The 16,993-nt window shown below is 37.8% G+C and overlaps 1 protein-coding gene across 6 annotated transcripts in view; it reads right to left on the bottom strand.

The window, feature by feature from the left end:
* TUB (TUB bipartite transcription factor) overlaps nt 1–16,993 on the bottom strand; it is a 119,124-nt gene that overhangs the window by 29,324 nt on the left and 72,807 nt on the right. For 4 of the 6 annotated variants that reach the window (XM_026668345.2, XM_026668348.2, XM_026668347.2 and 1 more), the window contains exons 2-4: nt 9,204–9,255; nt 8,236–8,398; nt 1,368–1,505 (exon numbers count right to left, since the gene is read on the bottom strand). In XM_026668345.2, coding sequence (XP_026524130.1) covers nt 1,368–1,505; nt 8,236–8,398; nt 9,204–9,255 — 353 coding nt within the window. The remainder of the gene's footprint in view (nt 1–1,367; nt 1,506–8,235; nt 8,399–9,203; nt 9,256–16,993) is intronic. The other 2 variants (XM_026668346.2, XM_087950920.1) reach the window with 1 other exon arrangement.

The raw sequence follows: 16,993 nt of genomic DNA, 5'->3' as shown, positions 1-16,993 counted from the left end.
ATTATTGTGACCTTTTTATCATTGTTAGAGTGTTATGCTTCATGTTCCCAAAATCTTGCAATTTGTTTGAAGACATGCAAAAAGAGATAGACATCATCACCAATCAAAGCACAGATGACTTCAGTAGATAACATAAATGCTATCTACTAAACACTCTTGAAGGATGTGTAGCTTAAACAAATCAGTCACATTAAATGCAGGTAGTCCTTGACTTACAATCACAGTGGGAGCCAAATATTTCTGTTGCTAAGTGAGACATTTGTTGAGTGAGTTTTGCCCCATTTTGCAACCTTTCTTGTCACAGTTGTTAAGTGGGGTGGAATTCAAATTTCTTAACCAGTTCTGTGGGCATGGCCCAATTTGTGGGCGTGGCTTGGTGGTCATGTGACTGGCTAGGCATGGCTTGTATGTAAATACTGTATTATAAATATTTATGTAAATATCACAGATTCACCCAGAGATCTATCTTTCTGCAATCTGCTACCTGAGTCTGTCACATAAAATTTGCTTGTAAGCAAACTCACAAAATTAACTCACAACACACTATGTATGTAAATATTGAATTTTTTATATAAAAAAGAGCAACTTTTACCCAAAATCAGGCAAAGCAGGCAGGCAGATTGAGTTGCTCACAGAATCACAGATTCAACTCAGAGATCTATCTTTCTGCAATCTGCTACCTGAGTCTGCACTGAAAAATAGAAGCTTCAGTCCTAAGGAAGGTTCAGCTCTGCTTTTAGATTAGCCAGAAAGCAAGAAATCCAACGATTTCCTGCTTTCTATCTAATCTAAATCTCCCACCACAGCAGAACAACTGATGGTCGGGGGGAGAGAAAAATAGCAACTTACCAAATGCAGGCAAGTTTCCTGGTGTGCATGCCAGGTAAGGAGTGAGTAGGCAGGGAGGGGGCGGGAGGGGTCAGCCAGTGGCATGGTTTGCCAGTTCTCCAAACTGCGCAGAATCATAACAACCGGTTCTATAGAACCAGTCCAGCCAGGTAGAATCCCACCCGTTGTTAAGTGAATCACTGCAGTTGTTCAGTTAGTAACATGTTTGTTAAGTGAATCTGGCTTCCCTATTGATTTTGCTTCTCAGAAGGTTGCAAAAGGTGATCACATGATCTTGGGACACAGCAAAGGTCACAAATATCAATCGGGTTGACAAGTGTCTTAATTTTGATCATGTGTCCATGGGGATCCTGCAACAGTTGTAAGTGTGAAAAATGGTAATAAGTCACTTTTTTTCAGTGCTGTTGGAACTTTGAATGGTCACTAAATGAACTGTTGCAAGTCAAGGATTACCTGTACTGTTCCCTTTTAAATGATGTGTCTTGTTCTTATTCAATCATGACTAGCATGCAGCTTACCTTTTTGTTTTCCTTTCTTCTCCTTCCTGGTGCTGCTTGTTTGAAAGCTTCCTGTGGCTGCTTTGGGTTTTTTAGTTGACTTCGGAGCCTGTGGATCTGCTGCCACCTTAACATCTTCTTGCTCAGTCTCTTGTACTGCTTGAGATATTTGGGGTGATCCAAAGAGACAGTAAAAAAAGAGAAGAAAAAGAAAGAGACGTTACCCAGTGCATGAAGCCACAGAGAAGCAAGTGAAGCATATTGTAAAATCATTTTCTCAAGTAATTAAATGGAAAGAGAAAAATACAGAATGAACCAGAATAGGACAAAAGGATGGAGGAATTTTTAATGGAATCCTTTATGATTGGTTCTTATTCTCTGGACCAGGGGTCTCCAACCTTGGCAACTTTTGCTGGCTGAGGAATTCTGGGAGTTGAAGTCCACAAATCTTACAGCTGCTAAGGTTGGAGACCCTTGCTTTAGACAAGGTGTGGTCTATCTCCCAATTTTCTGGGCTAATTGGATAATGTAAGGTGTGGGTTTGATGTCCCTCTTAAAAGTCCACCAGCTTGCTATCTTCTTCTTCATGAAGGAGACCATATTTTCTGGGGTGATGGAAGAGCCAGAATTTCCCACCATGCACTGCAAGGAATAATTCTGGCAATCACAGGCTTTTCTCCACTGGAGAAAACATGGAAAGCTGAAACCCAACGACTCTTACAGGATCCCAAAGGAACACCTATGTCTCAGGCATATCCTTAGAAACTAAAAAATGGTATGTGGCTGAAAACCACTGCTTATTTGGAAGTATATATTACAAAAAAGATAAACTAAGCTGAGAATGTAAGACTTTTTTTCTTCATAAATGATTCCATTGTAGTTATATAGTGAACTGACAAATCATTCCCATTTGCTGAGAATATCCAAAACACAGTTCCAAAAATTGCCAATATCCACATTGGTCCAAACTTTTTGGCAGTGTTTTTTGTAAAATAAATGAAAACAAAAAAGAGACATTATAAATTATATTTTGCTGTACCTTCCTATATCAAAACCAAGGATATTGACCTCATCCCACTATTGACCTCACCCCATTCCTAAGAGATCTGTAAGGGGGGTGCATAAGTGCACAATTGTGCCTACCGTCCCTGTCCTATTGTCCCCATTTATTCATACCTATTTCCTGTATTCTTACTCATGTTTATACTTATATCTATCATCTTGTAAGTGATTGACAAAATCAAATCAATCAATCAATCAATAAAAATAAGAAATAAATATTGTATAATGACACCTTAATATGGCTAGGATTTAGTAGCTAACTTTAACACTGGCTTACTTAGAAAACATTAAGTATAGTTCCTTGTAAGTACTAGTTACCAAACTATATTTAACAATGGTAAAAGGGCAAGAAGTGGGTGCATGAAGCTATTCCCTCATGGTTTACTGAACAAGCATCTGATCATTCAAACTGAAGTTACAGGAGATTATAGAAAGTATTTTCTTTATCAGTGTTCCAAAATTGAACCTGGTGAATCTTAACAAATACTAAACATTCATTACAGGATGTAGTCTGCAGACTGATTTGCATGTGTTGCTACTCTGTTTATTCTAAGACATAACACTTTTTACAACTGCCCCTTGTTTTCCTATTATATCAGTAATTGGGGACTTTAATTAGTATTTAGCCTGAAGCTATTACCGTAAGCAGCAGTTTGAGGAATTAGTATTAAAGAGAAGAAATTACTTCAAAGATCATTAGACCTTAAATTTTCATATGAATGTCAGCAAGAATGTGAATAATCCACATGTCCTTTTATGATCCAAGATGGATCTTAATGATTCTATACAAAAGAGTAGACAAATGAAATTGTGGTCCAGTCCCAAGTGTTTTGGACCACAACTCCCAAACTAAAGGTAACAATGGCAGTTGGGACCAGCATTTCTGTCTAAATGGTCATAAATCACGATGTTATATGCCCTTATCAATTAGGAACAACAATCCTGCAGTCCCAGTAACCACAGCACTAAGTGGGAAGACGTAAGAGTCCCAGGTAAGCTGGCCACAGGATGTTGCGGGAGATGCCATGGGCAGGAGCTAAAGCAAAGACAAGTATCACAATGGTTGGGGTGTCACGTGTAGGTACTATGGAGTGCAGGTGGGCCAAAAGAGCAGCGGGAGTGGGAGTGACTTCCTGCCAACTTCCCCACTGACTTTGCTTGTGGGAAGCTGGCAGGGAATCATCTGACTGCAGCTTGCTGCAAAGTTAATTGTGAGCCAGGCACTGAACAATCACATTGCCACAGGGATGTCACAACAGTTACAACTACATAGGCCAGTCATAAGTCCCCCGCATTCAGAGCCATTGTAACTTTGAATGGTCACTGAGCAAGCAACTCAGGGAATACTTATAATTAATATTTTCATGCTAGCTGTAGTTTAGAAAGAGATTATAGTTGAAAGCATTTGAAAAGCACAAAACCTTCGCTTTTGGATGTTTAAAATTACATTCTTGGTGATACAAACAACAAAACGAGGCTTTCAAGTAGGCATCTGCAGGACTGGGGTGGGGAAGAAGAGGTAGGGGTATGACCAAACATCCATGATTATGTCATAATGAAACATGCTGAGTACAATGCTGTTGACCTTCTTAGCATTTCTAATGCAACAATGGGTTTTGTTTATTAGCTAGTTTGTCACAGAGTCTGACATGGATTAGGACTGAGAGGGAATGTCTGGCCAAGGCCACACAGCTGGCTTCTATACCTAAAAAAGACTAGAACCTGGCCTCTCTACTCCTAATTCAGCGACTTAACTACTGTATCACACTGTATCACACTTAGTATGATCTCACATACTAAGTACATAAACTTAACAACGAATAATAAAGAAATTTAGGGATCTGCTTCATCTTGGGTTGCTTCAACTTGACAAAGATTCAACCAATTTTTTTCATAGCTATTTGAATATTTCCAAATATGTGTTGTACTGCATTGCTCCAATTAATAGTGTTTCAGCACATATCTCACCAAAACCTTGCGTATGCCTAAATATATCAAATAAAATACTGTATCAGACATTTCCCCTATTTTCTCTTTAACACTATTCATTGTATAAGTTCAAATAGAATCTAAGACAAAAATGGATTTTAAAAAAGTCTATCTTCCTGACCACAGAATGAGCCACTATTAGACTGCAAATCTCTGTGATAAAGTGGAAGGAGTCTATGTAATCACAGCCCAGCAATCACAGCTATTGCAACCCAGAAAAGTGGAAATAAGGCAGGAACAATTGTAGAAACAGAATGCAGGCTTCAATATAAATAGTCCAATTCACAAAAATGACTTCTTGTATAAGCATCTGTAGCTTGTGTTTATCCAAAGTGCCCTTTCACATTGAATTGATCTTACCAAAGTAGCAAAACCAACTCTGTTAACTGCTAGACTAGGGGTCTCCAAACTATGACCCATGGACGACCTCTGGCCCTCGGGAAGGTTCCTTCTGGCCCACCAGCTCCTCCTATGTGCTATGCTCAGATCCATACAGGGAGAGAAAGAAATTCACTACTTTTTGGAAAGGAAGGTAGGCTTTCCTTGATTTCTCCAGGGGGGTGGGTGTTGACAGCCAGCTAAAGCTTTGCTGGACAAAGAAGGGGAAACATCTTCCCTTTTAAAATTTATGTTGGCCTTGAGCCAGCTGGAAGGTTGCTTCCTTTGCTGGGTATGTGTGATCCAATGGGTTCCCTTGGATCGTTTCTCTCGACACACACACAAAAAAAGCCCCATCCAAACTGGCTCAGGGCCAGCCAGCCAAGGAAGCTGACTGAAGGATCACCCATTGTGTATTATCTTACCCTCTAAATGAGAATGGTTCCCACTTCCATGACTTTCCAGAAGCAGATAAAAACCTGGCTCTTAATATTAGCTCTAACATATTAATCTAAAATTTTTTACTATTTGTTACTACTGGGGTTTGTTTTACTATGTTGAAACATTTATCAATGAACTCTGAATGGTCTATCAAAGCAGCTTCCATAGCCAATGCAACAATAGCAAAGATACAATAATATATAATAAAGGAGATTTACAATAAAAGTACTTTAATCAAGTTAAATATTAGTATCTGTTTGCTACCTACAGTCTCCTATGATTCAGGTCATAGAAACATACTTAATTAATAAATATAATTGTTGTGAATATTTTACTCTGCAAGATAAAAATGCAGTTTCTAGTAAGATCTTATATAACATGCCTAACGAGAAGCAAGCCCCAAATTGAATTCAGTGTGGTTTCTGGCAGGTCAATAGAGAGAAAATTCTACCCTAATGATATATAGCTTTTGAGAGTTCCTGTGGTCCAGTTTGTAACAAGCCAAAGACATTCTGAATTGACATTTCTTAATTTAGAAACCTTTCAGTACAATGCAATATAACACATAGTGTTGAAAGTGGTTTTCTTCCATGACCAAAAGATACCCATCTGTTGATAGCTGGTGAAAATAAAGACACACAATGCAGTATCTGCCGACAAAAAGATACCCCTTAATTTGAGTAACAAAAAAACTTCTATGCATCTAGCTTTGCTGATATATTCGGAGTGAATTTTGGCAAGCTCCAAGGCAGCTAATTATTTGACAGTTTAAAAGCCATTCTTCTGAAGAGGTGGCTTTAAACCAGAGCATCAAAATGATGGAAGGAAGCAACTTGGAAGACTAATTAATGGGACTGCCAGATAAATAGCAAGAAATCCACATATTGCTAGATTCCAGCTTCAATTAGTGTTATATTGGCAGATCCAAGAATGACAACTAGAGATACTTCTGAGTAGTTTATTGTTGTTTGCCTATAGACAGAAATATTGCTAGACTAAAGTACTTAACTGTGGAGCTATTAGATATACCCTATGAATGTCTAGGGGGAGGATCACCTTTGCCTTTTTCTATACATAAAAGATTCCAAGGTGCAATATTTTTTCCATTGCCTAGGAAAGAGCCCCTCCCTCTTGTGATTCTGGACTACATTCCACCACATATATTTTAGTATATTTTGATATTTTAAAAAAATCTTCTTTAAAAAGTCAAGAATTCCTTCAATTCCCTTGAACAATTTTGAGATGTGGCACAATTCCTTTAGTTGTTGAATTCAAGGAACTTTACAACAGGGATTATATGTGGTGCAGGCCTCTATCTGTTTAGAGGGATTGTTAGGAATACCAGCCTGTAATCATCCCTACCAGTTTCCAGGCCAAAGGGCTTTCAGTCTCAGGCAAGCTATGGTAGGGATTCTCCCTGTGCTTACTTCTTGATAAAGGGGTAAGTCTAAAATGGCTGAAACAGAAATGATAAACAGGGACAATATATTTAACATTACATGTTTTGACCATAGCAAGAATTGTATATGCGCAGCGGTGGAAGAATGAAAACACCCCATCAGAGGACAAGACGATAAGGAAGATACTTGACTGTGTGGAAATGGACAGACTAATGCTAAAAATAAACAATAAAGGAGATACAGAATACTATTTAACATGGAATAGGTTTTATCAATTGTTAGAAACATGAGGTAGAAGTTGGAAGGCAAAAGAATCAGGTGAGGGGGACTTGGAAAGAGACGCTATTTGTATTATTGACAGAGGAATGTAAGTATTAGAATGAAAGATGAGTTGACGTATTAGAATATGACGGTCAGAAACTATTGTACAACACTAGCACTGTTTAAAATAGTATATATGTTATTCTGTTTTTATTTCTGTTTTATGGTAGTTGGAATGCCATGGCCAATTACACTGTATTCGATATATCTAGATGTAAACAATTAAAATATACTTTAAAAAGAAGAAGAAATGATAAACATCTGAGGCCAAAATATAGAATACTCCATCCAGACTGTTATGTAAATACTGCATATTCTAAAAAATTTATAAACTGTCTGCAACAAAATTTATAAACTGTCTGCATTAAGGAAAGATCCACAAAACAAATGGATTTTATTGCATTCTATTAGGTTACTGGTTGTCTTCTTCTCCTTCTTTCCTTCCATCTTTCCCAACATTACAGCATTTTCCAGAGAGCTAGGCATAATATATCTGAAGTAAAATAATGTGACCCTGGTCAATTTATATCTCGAATTAGAATTCTGAATTGATTTGTTCAATGATCTGCTTGTTTGTTTTCAACTAGGCTATAGCTTACTAATACAAGCAACAAGCCTTTGTTCTCTGAGACAATTTGAGGGAAAGGGGGGAAAAGAATCTCTGTGAGATGGACAGACCGCATAAATAAAACATGATTTATGCTGAGTAAATTAGTACAGAATCCAATTACCCTTTGCAGAGCAGGGTATGAATTTATATGAATTCATTCTGAACTGCATATATAAATAATGAGGCTTGTGTGAAGTGGCAATGCTTTATGAAGCTGCCTCAAGTTAGATCAAAGGAAGGATTTGATCTGGGGCAAGATGATCCACCTTAGCAGCACTCATCAAAGAAAGGTACTTTCTTTCAGATGGCTGCTTTTCCAAAACTGCTGGAAGGGGTTGTCTTTGACCTGTGCCGATTGACAAAGGCCTTCCATGAGTACCAAGCACCTCAATGTTTCATAAAGCCACCTCAAAGCCCACTTTGATGGAGGGCTTTGAACAGGCCTTTGAGACTGGTAACATCTTCAGTGCCGCTATCACCCTGCTTAACATGTATCTTTTATTTGTGCAACAGGCAATCATACGGCAGTAATAAATATTTAAATCAATTAAAGTTAAATATAACTAGTATTAACTTTGTGTTAAGCCAAAATTTACTCTTATTTTTCTAAAACTAATTATTAGAGGTATTTATTGGTGTAGTGTATCCTGCCAGTCCACATAACGTTGTACAATAAATTGGTATATACCATGATAGATAGCGCTGCTGTTACTATTGAGGTAAGACTCAACCAGTGGTGCTTGTTCTTCAGATTGTTTCATTCTACGGGTCCTTGTACGGCTGTCTACGTTGGACTGAACCATCATTGGTTCCTGACGCTTCTTCTTCTGCTTCTGTTCTAGCAATGCTCTCTACAAATAATGCAAAGGGACAAAAAATCAGTTCAAATGCTACAGCAGGATGAAAACTGCAAACATAAAGTTTGCTATGTACCTTAGTTATGTACTGAAACAAATGTTATCCTGTTTGATTTTAACGCATCATCACTTTTGCTAATATCTGTGTGAAAATAAACACTATTTACAATATTAAACGAAAACAACTGAAAGCTAGATATTTCAAATAAAAACAAGAACAGGAAGCCCCTCAGAAGTAGATGTCGTATCGGACTGTACTCCATTACCCATTCTCAGTCATCCAGGTCATGGTTGTCCCAAAGGTGCTTTTTTTCAGGAGGAAACTAGACTTTCTTGTTTTTTCTTTTGAATACGTTTCATTTTGGGACAACCATGACCTGGATGACTGAGAATCTCTACAGACTTTTAGGAATGGATTTTCAGAGGAAAAATTGCAGACTACAGGAACCAGAAGCACTATTCAGGTGACCCTGAGGACACAGATAAACCTCCAAGTGCTTCAACAACCCTTTAAAAGGATGCAAATGACCAGCTGTCTGCAAGGAATATAAATCCTTCCATTCTCCACTGTCAGAGCTGAAGAAGCTTCTTGGATAAAAAGTAAAATGTCTTCAAAAGAAAAAACAAGAAATTCCAGTTGCGTTCTGGAAAAAGCACCTTTGGGACCAACATGACCTGGATGACTGAGAATCTCTACAGACTTTTAAATAAAATATATTTTCCTTATATTAGACAAGTCCAGTTACGTAAGTTCTATTTTTCAACATGTAAAAGCACAAGCAACATTTTAAAAACTCACCTGCCTGTCAAGCTTTTGTTGTCGCAGGTTGCTGCTCTCGTCATCTAAAACACTGCCAAGACAAATATTTTTTAAAAACATAAATTATTAATCTACTCACAGAAGAAATTCTTGCTATTTTCAATAAACACACACATTTATACCTTCTATTTATAGTATCTCATAATAGTCAGTCCCATTCGATTAGACTATTCCTCCCATTCTCTCTAGCCACGTTCCAGGATAGAAACGACTGACTTATAGAAACTATGTGCATTGTATATCCGTCTGATTCATGTGATTATCTATCTTCAGCTTGAGGAGCTTTATAAAATAGCTCTCAGCTTCGAAGAGACTTGGATTATATATCACCTTAGTTTTTCCCTTCATGTAACAACTCCTCACCACATCACCAGGCTCATCTATACACAAGTCTATATACCACATCACTGCCATAAGTGAATATTTCGATAAAATACATAAATAGAATAGAGTAGAACAGAATAGAATAATGTGGGAATTAACCATGTAAACTGGGACTAGATGTATTAAATCTATACCCTATTCAAATATTTCACAATTTATTGAAAGAGCCAAGCAGGAACTTGGCATAAGCACACTTAAGGAAAGGTGTCAGCCAGATCCACAATTCCTAATAAGCATATCTAACAACTTCATAAAGATGTTAAGACAGCCAGACTAGGATCTTATGGTACCGCATAATATAGGGACTGAAGATGGAACAGTGTTCCCCAAATATCTCATCAGGCAACTGCCTCCAGAATAGAAGTAGAACTATACTACTCCTAGTAGTAGATAGCAGAGCCATGGCTTGCTTCTCTCCTCTCTCCTCACCCTCCCTCCAAAAAAAACCTTCCCAATGTGGTCCAGGAGGAGTCAATGGGTAATGACATCAAAATCTATAGAAATATCAAGAGCACAAACATACCCATCTTAGTCCCTCACATCATCCACAAGGCCAACTAATAAATCTGTATGTCATGACTTGTCTTGAAATCAAATTGAAATAGACCCAGAAAACTACACAGCTGTACTAAGAGCTAACTGACCATCACTCTCAGACCTACCTTCACTGGAAAAGACGAACAACCCTGGTCTAAAGTTAGTTTTAAAAGTATTTCCCAAAAAAAGAGTTATGTAATTATCTCCTTCAAGGCAGATGATATCTCTGCACCAATGAAAGGAAACTGTGTGATCAAACATAGCATCATCTTAGTGTAGCCAGAACAGCCAAGATGGAATTTGATGTCATAGATTCATTCAAGCCAACTATTATGATCCAATAGTATCATTTATGCACAAGGGTCATTGTATGCAAACTTACAATAAAATCACAGTGGGAGTAGATTAACATTGTGGTAATCCCTTCTCACCATAAAGAGAATTAAAAGAATTTGATATTACTAAAAACTCAAAACAAATAAAAATAAAACTCTAACGGCAATGAAGAGCTAAAACAACAAAACACATTTCACCTATACTTCTTGTGCAAAAGAATAGTCTTGATCAAGCAGCAGAAAGACATCTTAGGTAATAGATGTTTAGCATGGTTTAATATAAAGAGCCAATTTGGTGTAGCGATTAAGGCACCAGACTATTGAAACCAGAAGACTCTGAATTCTAGTCCTTAGGCACAAAGCCAACTGCATTCTAGTCCTATCTTAGCCACAAAGCCAACTCATTCTCTCTTAGCCCTAGAATGGAGTTAATGGAAAACCACTTCTGAAAAATCTCTCACCTCTGGCTTACTTTAATCCATGGAATAATAATTTTGTTAGAAGTTGCTGGTACTTTCTACCTGTGCAATGTGAGTTTTAGTGGATAACCAAGTTTTGCATGATTAATGGGAATGTTTTCATGCTGACATTTAATATCACAATCTGAGACTCTAAAGGAATATGATTGAATCAAATCAAATAATGAATCAAATAATGTTGAAACTTCCTGTTAGGAGGCTCCAATCTATTTACTATGCTATCAAATTTTGCAGCTAGTACTAGACACCTTACATAACATGATTCAGGGTTGATATAACTCACTTTTCAAAAAACAAATCCACCTTGCTAAACATCTGACAAGTTTCAAAATAATTTCCTTTAAAAGGTTATGTGTTCATTTAAAGTGCAGAAACGACAGTGGTGAAAATGAAGTTAGAATTTGGCCTAACTGCATTTATATTATTTTAATACAGGCATTCCTTGAGTTGTTTAGCAACTGTTCAAAGTTATGACAAAGTTGAAAAAAGTGGCTTTCAACCAGATCTCACACTTACAACCATCACAGCATCCTCATGGTCACTTGATCATGATCCTGGTATTTGGCAATCAGCTCACACTTATAACAATTGCAGCTTCCTGAACCTGCAACTTTCTCAACCAGCTTCTGACAAGCAACGTTGAGAAAGCCAGCAGGGAAGGTCACAAATCATAGTCAGCTGTTGTCTTGCTTAACTATTATAATATTTGCTTAATGACCATGGAAAAAAAACAGATCATAAAATTGGGTGCAATCATATGATGCCTAATTCATGTAACAATGAATTTTCCAGTCCCAACTGTGTTGAGGACTACCTTTAGGGCAATCTCTGTAGGAAAGTTGTCATTCCATCTGAGCTGGTGATTAATAATTTATTTCATGTATGGACTCTCTCATGCAGATCCCAACTGGTTTAATAACTCATTGACAGGAAGTTTCTCATTTTAAAATTCCATGTTTCTTATCCTAAGAAAAGGACCTGTCTTAGGCACATCTCTACAAATCTTCTACAATACTTTTTTATTCTTTTATCAGCATTTGAATGATATTTGATAATTATAGCTGGGTATGGGGAAATCTCCAGTGCAACACGACCTAGAAACACTGACTGAATTTATTTGTTATTGCTATTTTTTAACCACAAACATAAACATAGAACAACAAATAAAACCATCTTTCCATTGTACAGTATGTTGGTTGTATCTTTTGTGCACAATATCAGCGAAACGCTGACTGAATTTAGACCTCCAAGGACTCACCTGTGAGAGACAGAACATGGTACAGAAACTACTACTAAGCATATTTTAATTTTCCTGATCTGAATGAGGAGAAATTGGGTGGTTATTTCCCGTTCTTTTTTCAGGACTGAGTATTATAAAAAGAAACAAACATAACCTTGCAGGTGATTCAGATTCCCAGGTGAAGAACAAGATCGATGCCACATTTTAAACTGGAATAATACTACATCATTGCTTTATTAGGATCTAGAAACTGCACATTTGAGTCAAGAAACAGCAGTAATGATGTCTAGCCAAACTCTTAACTGAGAACAAAAGCGACTGCACAATTGTTCGAAAAGTAGATTTTTACAACAATCATAAAATTAGTTACAGTCTGGCTGGATAACTCAATGAATATTAAGACTGATAGATAATATTTGTAGCTCCAACTTGTAATGAGGGGGCCTTGATGCTCTGTGACAGGGGTGTCAAATGCAATTTCATTGAGGGCCGCATCAGGGTTGTGTTTGAGTTTGGGGGGCCATGGTGGACGTGGCCAGGGTGAGCATGGCCAGCTCAACATCACTCGTATTGGAGGCGCCTATGGGGGCCTGAGCACTCTGCCAGCGAAAACAGGCTCCCAAACTCCATTTTTGGCTGCGTTGGCCTCCTGCAATTCTTTGTCAGCGAAAATGGATCTCAGGAGAACCTCCCATGGCCCTCCCAAGCTCCATTTACACTGGCAGAAGCACCGCAGGCCAGTCCTCCACTGTTTCCAGGGCAGCCCTGTGGGCCAGATCTAAGCACCCCATGGGCTGGATCCGGCCCAAGGGCCTTGAGTTTCACACCCCTGCTCTATGAGCTTGGTTGTTTTCTTGCAGATGTTACATTACAGATGTTTCCTCATCCAAAGTAGATAACATCATTATCTTGCAGTTGTTGTTTTCTGAAAATGTTTCATTACCCAAAGTAGGTAACATCTTCAGTTATCACAAGAAAACAAGCTCAGAGAGCACCAAGGACTCCTCAATATTAAGACTTTTCTGTTTTGCCCTCTATTCCACAGCCATAGAATAGTCATGTAAAAAACTTACTATATAGCCAAGGGATAGTCATGTAAAAAGGTTACTTATAAAGTCATCTGCACTTTGCCTACACAGGCATTCATGGGAAGAATAAGGAGAAGGAAAATGATGGGACATGATTTAACAACAGTGATTTACGCACGTGTCTGACATTAGAAAGGACTTATGAAAAGATGGGGTATGCATCATGATATCACTGTGCACATAATTTTTTCAACATCTGGCCAGTTCCAGAAGATCTTTGAGTCTGACCAAGAATTTTCCTGTTATCTTCAGTTCTAGATCTCTAAGCAGTTCTAGGTTTTGTGGTTTTGTGACTGTCTGAGCCTAAAGCTGATCATAGCATATGTGCACCATGCTGTACCATGTGCACTTGGAAAACTAACTCATACTTCTCCTGATTGGAATCTATCCTCTGAAAAACATAAGGTTTGATTTATACCATAGATTACTTGGGTATATTCCTAGTAGTATAAAACACTTCTAACAGAAGAAAATTCAGATTTTTATCAAAAATATGCTATGCTATTTCAAAGAAACTTGCACATGCTTGCATGTCCTCTGTGCACATGTAAGGTTCTTTGAAGTACTGGAACATAATTTATTTAAAAATAAAACATCTCTCAAAATTGGATACAGCTTATGGCTGTAACTTTTGCTTTATTCCATATTTTTAACATTTGTCTTCAATAGAACTTTACTCCCAGAAGTGAATAAGATATATATGTGTACGTGAATGTACATAAAAGTCTTTTCAGAAATGCCCAACAAGCACAGACAGATAAATGGCACTTATGTGACAAGTACAATACAGGGAGTGTATCTACTTCATGTTGATATTTTTCAAATCCTTTTACACTTCACTGTAGATTTCAGACGCATCCAAGAGTTTGAAATGGAGCATTTCACACTACAGTATGTAAACTCTTGAGTATTCAAAGCCAAACCTGGTTTTGGAGAACAGCTCTAAATCTATACAGAAATCAACACTTTAGACAGCAAATTATTTTGAAGCATGGGAATCAATATTAGAACGTCAAACTAAGTCAAGACAGTTTACTACTGTACCAAGACTTCTGGCAGAAATCCTTTGCTGTAAAAAATAGATACTGGTATATATACTGCAGTAAATAGGAGTAGCAAGCTTTAGAGAAAATGGTCAGGAAGATTTTTCATTTTTTTTCCACAGCACTTTATTATTTACTGCACATCTCCCTCACAGAGGAATTTTAGAGGACAATTTGTACAGGTAGTCTTCAACATACAACAGTTCATTTAGTGATGGTTCAAAGTTACAACGCCACTGAAAAAAGTGACCAATAACCATTTTTCACACTTACAAACATTGCAGTGTTCCCAGGGTCAAAATTCAGATGCTTGGCAACTGACTCATATTTATGACCATGGCTTTGTCCTGCATTCTCCTTTTCCAATATATTTCTATACATTTCAAATGGGAATTTCTCATTAAAATCTTCCCATGGGCAAGACTTCACTGTTGTACAGCTATAACTTTTATTTTATATCTGGCACAAAGTGTATTAAATTCTGCATTTCTGGGGTTTGGGCATGAAGATTAAAAGCACCTTCTTTTCTATTTTCCCTAGAATTGGACTGAAGGGAGAGGCTTATGGAAGAAGTATGGGAGAAGTCCTTGGAAGAGCAGTTAAAAACTCTCTAGCTAGAAAGATGAGGGTGGATCAAGAGGTCCAGCCTGATTGATATCTCCCCCCACACACACTGGAACTTTTAAAATAAGGTGTCTGCCAATAAGGTTTGAATTACTAACCATCCCAGCTCATAACGTACAATATAATCACCAAATTTTACTTAAGAGAAAATAGTTTGGGAAGGCTCAGATGTTCTCATCTCTTTTTTGGAACTCTTCTGCTTTTCCCACCAATTCCTTCAATTTTGTTATACCAAAGACAATCCATTAAGAAGAAAAACAATGAAATGACATCATCTCAGGCTGTCTTTGGAGCAGGGGGGAAGGAGATGTTTCTTCCAAACTAGCCCTTTCTAGCCTTTTGGAAAATAATGCTGTATAACAGGGGTCTTCAAACTTGACAGCTTTAAGGCTTGTGGACTTCAACTCCCAGAATTCCTCCTCCAGTCATGTTAGCTCAGGAATTCTGGGAGTTGAAGTCCACAAGTCTTAAACTTGGCAAGTTTGAAGTCCCTTGCTGTATAGGTTCCAGATTCATACTAGTCTTAAACCATGACGGTGCAGGATAGCAGAGGTTGAAAAATATTTAATAATTGGGGCAGCCCCCCAAATATCACTTGCAGATATCCTTTAAAACAGGGGTCCCAACCACCGGTCCGCGGACGGTACGGGGTCCAGCAGGAACAAAGTCCTACCAGGGCGCTGGTTTGCAGGCGCCACGCCATCTTTTGGTGAAAAAGTGCTTCCGGTGAGCTTTTCCGGGTGAAAGCTCACCGGGCATTCATCAAGCGGCCTATCAACTGTCTGTACCGGGCTGCGGCGCCCAGCTGATGCGGTGGCCGAGCGCTGACCCAGCTGATGCGGTACCCAGGCACTGGGATAAAAGGTTGGGGATCTCTGCTTTAAAATACTCCAAAATGCAATGTACTAAAAACAACAACAACCAGCTAAATCCTCAATCTCCTGGTTAATGAACAAAGATCAAGAAGTAAAAGGCAATGAAAGAATAATTCAGATTTATCTCTCTCTTTTTTGCCCCATTCAAATGAATTAACCATTTCAATGCAGGTACCATACTATCGCATTACCCTTGCAAAGCTATCATTACAGCACTCTACAATAACAAAGATACAATTCTACAAAGATTGATGTGCAATTGCTTCACTTTTTTCCCCAAATGTTCTTAGTAAACTTTATTTCTGGGGCAACCTGTAATACTCGAAGAGAACCAGAAAGGGGGAAAGTCTCCCACCCACTCCAAGCTGTTTCCTTTTATCTCTCTGTGAGTTTCTCTCCTATTCATTTTTTTTGCACATAAATCCAGCCCTAAAATTTGACAATTTCATTGGACTTGGGAGTTTAGCACAAAAAACATGTAAAATTCAAAGGTAGCCATCAGACAGTTCAAAGATAAGCCATAAAAATCAAAATTCTAAGTAAACAATAAAAATAAAACATTTTATTTATAAATAGAAAATACAGGGTGAGCCTTAATCTCTGTATCCATTTATTTGTTGTCAAGCTTCTCAGGAAATGCAATTATCAACAGAAAAATATGTTGCATCTCCACCAGCTCTGCAAGTCATTAACTATTTATTTGGCCATAAGCACCAGTTCAAATAACATTACATTAGAAACAAAAAATTTCTGTTGAAATTCGCTGGGTTCCTTCTTGTAGACTGCAGAAATTCTGTAGCATTTGGATACAAAGCAGAAATGTTTGGTATTAGATGGGAGGAGTGGTGAAAACTTGTCATCTAAGGGGCGTGCATAAGCACACAATTGTGCCTACTGTCCCTGTCCTATTGTCCACAATTATTCGGACCTATTTCATGTATTTATACTTATGTTTATTCTTATTTCTATTATTTTGTCATGACAAATCAAATAAATAAATATAAATAAATAAAATTAATATTGAATTGCCATGATTGTGCTTCTATTTTAGAGCCTAAAGCCTTTCATGGTCCGTAGAAAGCAGAGAATGACAAAATAAATGACTACTGCACTACTGCTGCATACCTCAAATTATATATATTTTCTAAAAGAAAACTGGCAAGG

This window comes from Notechis scutatus, chromosome 1 (genome assembly GCF_049901735.1).
Source record: "Notechis scutatus isolate UNSWTSFEM ecotype Mainland chromosome 1, rNotScu1.2, whole genome shotgun sequence".
Taxonomy (NCBI): domain Eukaryota; kingdom Metazoa; phylum Chordata; class Lepidosauria; order Squamata; family Elapidae; genus Notechis; species Notechis scutatus.
Note: the sequence above shows the minus strand (reverse complement) of the source record. Positions and strands in the feature narration are given on the sequence as shown.